Raw genomic sequence first — 10000 nt, forward strand, 5'->3', positions numbered from 1 at the left:
TACTGCAGTGTAATACAGCCAGGAAGACTGCATATTCCATCAATAACCAGACACACTTTTTAAAGAATAGGCACCACCTATGTACATAGGCCATGGGCCCTTCTAAAGGCTGTACTTATGGTCAGAGAAGTAACTTTCCACCAGGGCTCCTAGGTCCCCCAACCTATCATATACTGTTTATAATGCTGGCCACTTTGGTGACCCCTTTAGGCACCAGGGCCTCATAGTGACTGCTACTTTAGGACCCCTTATAGGCATGCCCCTAGGCAAAAAACATCTTCCAAAAGGGTTACCGACAAGACCTCCCATTTGCTTGAAACACTTTACCTGGAACTGCTGCCCTTCTTTTATGCTTGCTCTTTTCGGAGCCTGAAGACCCTTCTGCGGTTCCTGATTCTGGATCCCGAGATCCAATTTCATCTTCGCTAGCGTCTGGATTCTTTTTTATCACCTCCTTGTCGCGATCCTGCAAATTTATCCCTTCTGTGGAGGAAACACACAAACGTGATTATGGGTTAGCAGAGCACGTGACCAGTGCCCATTACTGTGCCCGATACTGTGCTGCTCGGTGATTGGGCACCAATTACTAGTTAGAATGGACCTCTACTAGTATGGGTCCAGTAGCATCTCATTTATAGGCTTGACTCAACATAGAAGGCCCCGTAGCTAAGGTCTGTACGAAGATCTATCGGAAACCAATAAATACAAGCTATCAGAGGGGACAGTGCCCAGTGAACAATTTGGCTGCCAAATTGGATTGGAACTTATATACTCCATTATAGGGATAACTTTTATAATTCTTGGGCCATTGACTTGCCCCTTTTCCTTTCCATAGTAGGAAGTGAATAGGTCCAAAGTTACCCCTAACAGGGGGTTGTCTTCTGCCGGACTCTTAAGACTAGCGTCAAGCAGACTTGCCAAAGTCTTCAGGCTGAGCAACATACCCCTTAAGTAGTGTTTAGTGGACTTGCCGAACTCTTCGGGTTTGGCAACGTTCTTCGAACCTTGGTATTTGACCCCCAGCAGCTGAATAAGTTGGATGTCACCCTAGGGCTGCCAGGAAAACAAAACTACAGCCTATGGTTGTACCCATGCTTTCCAGGGCTCCAACTTCTACAGCCACTGGGAATCAAATACCAAGTGTTTAGGTTCGAAGAACGATGTCAAACAGTTCCGCAAGTCCACTAAACACTACTGGGTATGTTGCTCAACCCAAAGAGTTTGGCAAGTCTGCTTGACACTAGTCTTAAGAGTCCAGCAGAAGACCCCCCCCCCCATTGGGGGTAACTTTGGACCCATTCACTTCCTACTATGGTGTATTTAAAACTTATTGATAAAATGTCATGATCAGAAAGTCCATTGTACATTGTCTCTTAAAAATTTTCTAGACAGATGCAAGAAATTGTACATTTTGGTGGCCTCGGTCCTTCAAGGCTCTTGATTGTTGAGCACAATATACTAGCACATCTGGTGATCTGGTGACTAGTATACAAAGCAGAGCCCAATCTGATGGCCAGTGAACAAAGCAGAGCCCAGCCTCTTGTGTGTGTTGGCATGGAAAACCACACGTGATGGTCAAGCTCACAAGGCAAACCTCTATGGTGGTAAGTGTGCAAAGCAGATCCGAGCCTGGTGCAAGTACTTACTAACCCTTTACTCCATGGATGTGTGCTCCATCAGGTCATGCTAAACCAACATAAAAGTCAACTCTACAGAAAATCGGTTATATATTACCCTTTGTTGGGGTTGACGTTTGCTTTTTACCAAAGGCCAAAAGTCAGTTTTGACTATATAGATGACATTATATATATATTTTACAGCAGTTACCAATATCAAATGCCTGAATACTCACCTTTTACTAATGTAAACTTATACTTAAGACAAATACTAAGTTATGCCCACCACCACTATGACAGAGGGTCACCACCAGATGATCATCACCACCACCACCACCATCGACAGATCTACAAACTACCGGTACTACAAATCATGTTAATAATGCAAAGTGTTTGCCCTTTGCATTGTCTTTGATTCACACACTATATTAAACTAAGGAAGGGCATCTTCCTACCATTGAAAGATTCTGTCTCCTGCTGAACAGATGGATCTGTAGCTGGTCCATGCTCTCCATGGTGGTCAGCACCTTCATCGGTGGAGAGTACTTCGATGAAACCGTCCTGCTCATTAGTGTTATTGTCGTTGTCTACATTAGATCCCTTAGTGTCTCCCCCTTCTTCTTCTTCAACGTGGTCACCTGAATGTTCTGGATGTTCCGTAGTCATCACAGGGTCGAATGTACTTTCCTCAAACAGACCTACTTGCTCAGATAATGATGAACTTATGTCATGTCCAGGGTGAGTGGGACTCACTTTACTGGACGAAGAATCATTGATGTCTCCTAACAGGCGGGAAGAGAGCAAGGAGATACTTACAAAGGAATAGTATTCCCTATGGACATTTAGGGATTACTTTTCCTTAACGGGCAATTGTCATCAGAACACATTGGGCAAAGCCATCTCATAGAATCACTCAATAGTGACAATGAAGTCTTCTAGCCCACCAGTACTAATACTGGAGGGTGATAGTTACTGATCACAAAGATACCCCCAAAAATCTCTCTCTATTACATCCCTACTCATCTATGATTATTATCCATCTCTTAAGTAGTCATCGTACTTGTAGACTGTAATAAGAGTTGGCTACACCAACCATGTGACTATATAGTTGCATGCTACTTGCTTTACTGCTTGGTAGAACTCTATTAGCTCAGTTTTTTCTGAAACCGAGTTCTCGATAGGAAAAAAATTATGGATTCCTGAGGCCACCACTAGGGGGAGCTTGAAATCAAACTGTATACAGATTTATCATTGAGATCAATGTGTAACCTGTATGCAGTATGCTAAAATGTTATAATTTATATCTATGGCCAGGCAAGTAATTTGGCCTATGACAGTGTATGTGTGTGGAGCTATGTTTGGTGTGAACATATTCCCATTTTTGGTAAAATAAAGACTGACCTTCTTCAGTGGGGTCATAGGATTGCACACTCTTATTCTGGTAGTCATACTTCTCACAGTTCTTCTCACTTGTTTCTACAGAGTGGTTAAAAAAAACTTTTTTTAGCATCATTTCAATACAGTTCAATACATTTGAATTCTACCTATGCCATAAAAGCCTAAATATACAAGCACTGAAAGACATCGAGCCTATACTGTGTGGCATAGAGGGATCAAATTATAGGTTCATCTAGTCTCCGAGAGCTTCCCGCTATAGCTAGGAAACAGTGCCACTCTTGTCTTCAGTTAGGGTGTGGTGTTAAAGCTCAGTTCCATTGAAATGAATAGAGCCAAGTTGCAATACCACACACAACCTGAAGGCAGGGGTGGCGCTGTTTTTGAATAAAAGAAACTACGTTTTTCTAATTCTGGATATGTCCTTTAAAGCGGTTCTATTGGTCTTTAATACTGATGGTCTATTCTTAAGATAGGGTACTAATATCAGTGTGTGTCTGTGGGTGGGTGGCGGTATCAATATTAAAATCGTAGAACAACACTTTAAGGCTGGGTTCACACTACGTATATTTCAGTCAGTATTGTGGTCCTCATATTGCAACCAAAACCAGGAGTGGATGAAAAACACAGAAAGGATCTGTTCACACAATGTTGAAATTGAGTGGATGGCCGCCATTTAATGGCAAATAGGACCACAATACTGACTGAAATATACGTAGTGTGAACCCAGCCTCACACTTTATTTAGAATAGTTTCAGATTAATTTCCGAAAATATTTTATAATGGATTCAATAATAAAGAGATACAATAATAAAATTTGGTAAGCTCATAAGCTCCCCCTAGAGGTAAGAGAAGGAGGCCAGAATTTTATTTGGTAAAGGGGTTGTGCCAAGAATTAATAATACTTTTGTTTTTTAATGGAAAGTTTTGATTTTACATACTTATTATGGCACCCCCTGGTGTCCTTTTTGTTCCCCCTTAGAACGACCACCTAATGTATGCAGTGGTGATGGTCACACATGCTCAGTAGAACCATGAAGGAATTCTCCGGTTAAAAAAAAAAAATGTCTACAAACCCACTGGTGTTATAGACAGTTATAAATATTTGTAAATTAGTTCTAATTAAGAATGTCAAGCCTTCTAGTACTTATCAGCTGCTGTATGTCCTGCTGGAAGTGGTATATTCTTTCCAGTCTGACACATTGCTCTCTGCTGCCACCTCTGTCCATGTCAGGAACTGTCCAGAGCTTGAGAGGCTTTCTATGGGGATTTGCTCCTGCTCTGGACAGTTCCTGACACGGACAGAGGTTGCAGCAGAGAGACTGTAAAGAATACACCACTTCCCGCAGGGCATACAGCAGCTGCTAAGTACTGAAAGACTTAAGATTTTTAAATAGAATGGATTTACAAATCTCTATAACATTTTTTTTTACCGGAGTACCCCTTTAAGTGTAGTTCCTTTAACATACTGTACATATGCATTTGTTTAACCTCTTCTCAGCTGTCATAAGGGGGTAACATACTTGGCTGAATGTGAGCGTGTTACTGATATATAAATGTAACGGACAGACATATATGACACATGACGGACGCTTTCATCCATTATCTCCCAAACCAGTCGCCCACGTCTTGAATGTTTGTCTTGACTATGTTGTGAGAAGTGCCACCAAGATTGAAGGAGCAGAGATTGATCCTGTCTACACATGTGACATAACAGGCATCATGACTGACCTGAGGCGTTGTAGCAGTACACATCATATGGGGTTGTCAAATTACTATGAAGAACATAGACACCAATGTAGCCAGCAGCACATATGTGATTACTAGTGGTACGAGGGATGACAACCGTGGCGTTATCTACCCAGCCATACCTGCAGAGAGAGGGGGAGAAGAGGGGGGGGTGGGGATATGCGATTTACTTCATCAATCATCAGGTTTTCAGAATTTACAAGAAAGTAAGAATAATACACCAGCAGAATAGTGAGTGCAGCTCTGGAGTATAATACGGGATTAGTGATGAGCGAATACTGTTCGATCGAATAGATATTCGATCGAACAGTAAGGTATTCGATCTATCGAATATTATTGTATAGTTCGCCGAATATTCGATAAATATTCGATAAGCGTTCAAATCCCCCAGCTTCTGGTTTTTACCTCCAAGTGATCGAATAGATGTTTTTCGATAATCGAATACTTGTTCCCATAGACTTTAATGGGATCGAATATTCAATCGAATATTCGAATATTTCACCATTCGCTCATCACTATACAGGATGTAACTCAGGATCAGTACAGGATCAGCAATGTAATGTGTGTACACAGTGACCCCACCAGCAGAATAGTGAGTGCAGCTCTGGAGTATAATACAGGATGTAACTCAGGATCAGTACAGGATCAGCAATGTAATGTAATGTATGTACACAGTGACCCCACCAGCAGAATAGTGAGTGCAGCTCTGGAGTATAATACAGGATGTAACTCAGGATCAGTACAGGATCAGTAATGTAATGTATGTACACAGTGACCCCACCAGCAGAATAGTGAGTGCAGCTCTGGAGTATAATACAGGTAGTAACTCAGGATCAGCAATGTAATGTGTGTACACAGTGACCCCACCAGCAGAATAGTGAGTGCAGCTCTGGAGCATAATAAAGGATGTAACTCAAGATCAGTACAGAATCAGTAATGTAATGTATGTACACAGTGACCCCACCAGCAGAATAGTGAGTGCAGCTCTGGAGCATAATAAAGGATGTAACTCAGGATAAGTACAGAATCAGTAATGTAATGTATGTACATAGTGACCCCACCAGCAGGATAGTATATGCAGCCCTGTAGTATAAGTTCTTCAGCTTTCTGTCCTTATGGTTATGCCTGTTACTGTACCTGCAGGTCTCAAAGCCAACTCCTTGGGCTCTATCCACTTGCTCCTTTGTGGCAATGATGGCATCAAGGTCAGTGCAGGCCTTCCTGGCATCCTCATAATACAGACTGTACCTGGCAACCTTCTCCACATGGAAAACACCCATAAACCGGCAGCTGATAAGTGGAGCTGGAGAAAGAGAGAAGGCTGTGAGTACAATGAGTGACCACACCAGCAGAATAGTGAGTGCAGCTCTGGAGTATAATACTGGATGTAACTCAGGATCAGTACAGGATCAGTAATGTAATGTATGTACACAGTGACTCCACCAGCAGAATAGTGAGTGCAGCACTGGAGTATAATACAGGATGTAACTCAGGATCAGTACAGGATCAGTAATGTAATATATGTACACAGTGACCCCACCAGCAGAATAGTGAGTGCAGTTCTGGAGTATAATACAGGATGTAACTCAGGATCCCTACAGGATAAGTAATGTAATATATGTACACAGTGACCCCACCAGCAGAAGAGTGAGTGCAGCTCTGGAGTATAATACAGGATGTAACTCAGGATCAGTACAGGATCAGTAATGTAATGTATGTACACAGTGACCCCACCAGCAGAATAGTGAGTGCAGCTCTGGAGTATAATACAGGATGTAACTCAGGATCAGTAATGTAATGTATGTACACAGTGACCCCACCAGCAGAATAGTGAGTGCAGCTCTGGAGTATAATACAGGATGTAACTCAGGATCAGTACAGGATCAGTAATGTAATGTATGTACACAGTGACCCCACCAGCAGAATAGTGAGTGCAGCCAGGGCCGTATTTACCATTAGGCACCTGTGGTCTGGTGCCTAGGGCAGCACCTTGCAGGGGGGCAGCACCAGGGAGCAGGGGGACAGAAAAACCAATTTTTTTGTTTTTATTTTTTTAGTTTCCCTCCTCCCGTTCAGACTTGCCAGTAAATCTGGTGTCTTTTCCAGGGGGGTGGGGGGTATGGTGGTATTGGTCAGGTCTGGTATGGCCAATAGGGGCGTGAAGATGGGGCGTCTTCAGGTTTAGTGCCTAGGGCAGCAGCAGCTGGTAATACAGCCCTGTGTGCAGCTCTGGAGTATAATACAGGATGTAACTCAGGATCAGTACAGGATCAGTAATGTAATGTATGTACACAGTGACTCCACCAGCAGAATAGTGAGTGCAGCTCTGGGGTATAATACAGGATGTAACTCAGGATCAGTACAGGATAAGTAATGTAATGTATGTACACAGTGACTCCACCAGCAGAATAGTGAGTGCAGCTCTGGAGTATAATACAGGATGTAACTCCGGATCGGTACACAACAGCAGGTAGGAATGTGAACCCACAACGCTTTTGAAAAATTATAGCTACATGTTTCTATCTATAAATGTCTCCACTTTTCAGCGAGTGCTGTGAAACATAACATTTACTAAGGAACATATATATATATATATATATATATTTACTGCAAACTTTGCTCCATTCATACAGATATATATATATATATATATATATATATATATATATATATATATATAAGAACACATATATATATTTAGTATCATGGATTCCCTGATTGTGATGCTTCCCTTTTGTATGCAGACTGCATGCTCCTCCACCACAGCTGCCTACTGCCAGGATCGGGTTCCGGATGAGTCACCGGCCGGTGTGGTAAGGAGGGGTCACCCCCGGCAAACAATGCGCTCTCTACCAATGACTTACTACATGGGTCTCCGGTGACTGTGATAGCTGCTTCCTCGTACAAGTCACATGGGTCAGGAAATCCCATTGGGGGCTATGGGTCTGAGTCTGGGTTGGGTTACATAACATTAAGGGGATAGCCTTACAGCAGGGTATAGGTTAGCGGTTGGGTCAGGGGCGAATTGCATGGTTATCATCTTCCCATCATCTTCAACCTTAGGAAATCTTACACCACGGATAGGAAATCTAAGGTTTTACGCATAATGTTACCCTCTGCTTCTGTCATCACCTTAAATATTATGAATTGGTGCTGTCTAACCAATTCATATCCCTAAAAATTAGACCTAGCTTCATTTCGTAGGCTTTTTAGAGTAGGCTCAAAATGCAAGCCCTACCCCCAAATATAAGCCCTACCCCCAAATATAAGCCCTACCCCTAAATATATGTCCTAGGTCAAGGCTGAGGATCAGCCAATCAGTGGCAGATTTGTTATGCTCTGCCCCCACCTGCTCAGGAGGGGTAAGAGGATGTAAGGGGGGTACATGGGCAACTAGAGAGGGGGAGGAAGATATGCAGTATGGGGACTACTACACAAGGAGGAGGTATATAGTATGGGAGAACAACTATAGAGGGGCAGAGGTATACAGTATGGGGACTTCCTGCAAAGGGGGGGGGGTATACAGTATGAGGGAAGAACTACAGAGGGGGTTATACAGTATGGGGGGATAACCACAGAAGATAAGGGAGGTATACAGTATGGGGGACTACTTCACAAGGGGGAGGTATGTAGTATGGGAGAACAACTGTAGTGGGGGGGGGGGGTATACAGTATGGGGGAATAACTACAGAGGGGGGGGTTATACAGTATGGGGGGGGGTAACTACAGAGGGGTAGGGAGATATACAGCATGGGGGATAATTAGAGGGGGGTATACAGTATGGGGGAAACTAGAAGGGGGTTATACAGTATGGGGGGATAACTAGAGGGGGGGTTATACAGTATGGGGGATAACTACAGAGGGGAAGGGAGGTATACAGTATGGAGGCCTAACTACAGGTGAACGTACAGTATAGCTGCCTAACAACAGTGGGACAGTATGGCGGCTAACTACCATATAGAGTAGGGATACAGTGTAGGGGACATAACTGTGTTTCTCCGAAAATAAGCCCTAGCCCTTTTTCCAGAGAAAAAATTATATAAGACCCTTTCTTATTTTCGGAGAAACACGGAGAGTATGAACTTTGGTAATGATGGGATTGGTGGCCAAATAACAATACTTTCATTTTCTTAGTACAACAGTGTACATTGCTATATCCATTGGGGATGGGGGGATATGCAAAGATTACACACTAGACCGGAATGCTTCATGGCTGGTGCTATACACGAATCCTGAGCAGGGCCGGTTTTAGACTAGATGTGGCCCTGGGCGAAGTTAAAGGTGGGGCCCCAAATGCTGAAATATTTTAGCAACAATTTAAGGTCCCCATACATTTTACTCTTTTGTTGGTGGTGCCTGTTGCTCCTGGTGGGTTCGGCCATCAGCGTAAGGTGTATGGGGCTCTCTGGACAGTCCTCTGACAGATGATATCAGTGGACATAGGGGGTCGAGCTTGATGGAAAATCAACTCCCAACCTCTTTGTTCTCAGAGAGATAAGCCGGCATCAGATCTGTATGGCTATGGCTTTCCCCTCTCATAGAGAACACAGGAACACTCAGATGTGCCAAATTTCTGTGTATGGGGAGGACGGGACCAGATGGGACAGATAATTGTCAGCTGAAGGAATGTTCAGCCAGCAGTTATTGGAAGTGTACGGCCACTTTTAAGGCCGTATTACACGGCCTGATATTCCGCAGAAGCGAGCGCCAATCTGGTAGAATGGAGCTCGCTTAGAGAGCCTACTACATGGCTCTTTTATGATGCAGCAAAAGCTATGGAGGAGATTTATCAAACTGGTGTAAAGAAGAATTGGCTCAGTTGCCCCTAGCAACCAATCAGATTCCACCTACTTAGAATGTGAGTAATGAAAGGTGGAATCTGATTGGTTGCTAGGGGCAACTGAGCAAGTTTCATTTTACACTATGTTTGATAAATTTCCCCCCCTATGTGTATATATACAGTATATCATTAGTGATGTGTGTGCAATCCTTGCTGTATATAGTAAACAATAAAGATATATACTACCTGATCATGTTCCCCAGTGTCCTCAGGCCTTGTCTGTGATATATACTACCTGATCATGTTCCCCAGTGTCCTCACAGAGCGATAGCGTCCTGATTCGGACAATTTTCGCTCCATGTATTAGGGCCCTTACTCAGTTCAGAAGGTTACATGCCGGGACTGCCGCTATATGCCAGGACTGCCCCTCCATGTCAGGACTGCCACTATATGCCAGGAC

At 43.3% G+C, this 10000-nt stretch overlaps 1 protein-coding gene across 1 annotated transcript in view; it reads right to left on the reverse strand.

Annotated features, from left to right (window-relative positions):
• Nucleotides 1-10000, reverse strand: part of CD44 (CD44 molecule (IN blood group)) — a 43328-nt gene that overhangs the window by 6167 nt on the left and 27161 nt on the right. Inside the window, exons 2-6 of the mRNA XM_069965160.1 lie at nucleotides 5898-6063; nucleotides 4743-4882; nucleotides 3018-3092; nucleotides 2072-2398; nucleotides 328-483 (exon numbers count right to left, since the gene is read on the reverse strand). Of these exons, the coding sequence (XP_069821261.1) occupies nucleotides 328-483; nucleotides 2072-2398; nucleotides 3018-3092; nucleotides 4743-4882; nucleotides 5898-6063 (864 nt within the window). The remainder of the gene's footprint in view (nucleotides 1-327; nucleotides 484-2071; nucleotides 2399-3017; nucleotides 3093-4742; nucleotides 4883-5897; nucleotides 6064-10000) is intronic.

The sequence above is a fragment of the Dendropsophus ebraccatus genome, chromosome 4 (genome assembly GCF_027789765.1).
Source record: "Dendropsophus ebraccatus isolate aDenEbr1 chromosome 4, aDenEbr1.pat, whole genome shotgun sequence".
Classification (NCBI taxonomy): Eukaryota; Metazoa; Chordata; class Amphibia; order Anura; family Hylidae; genus Dendropsophus; species Dendropsophus ebraccatus.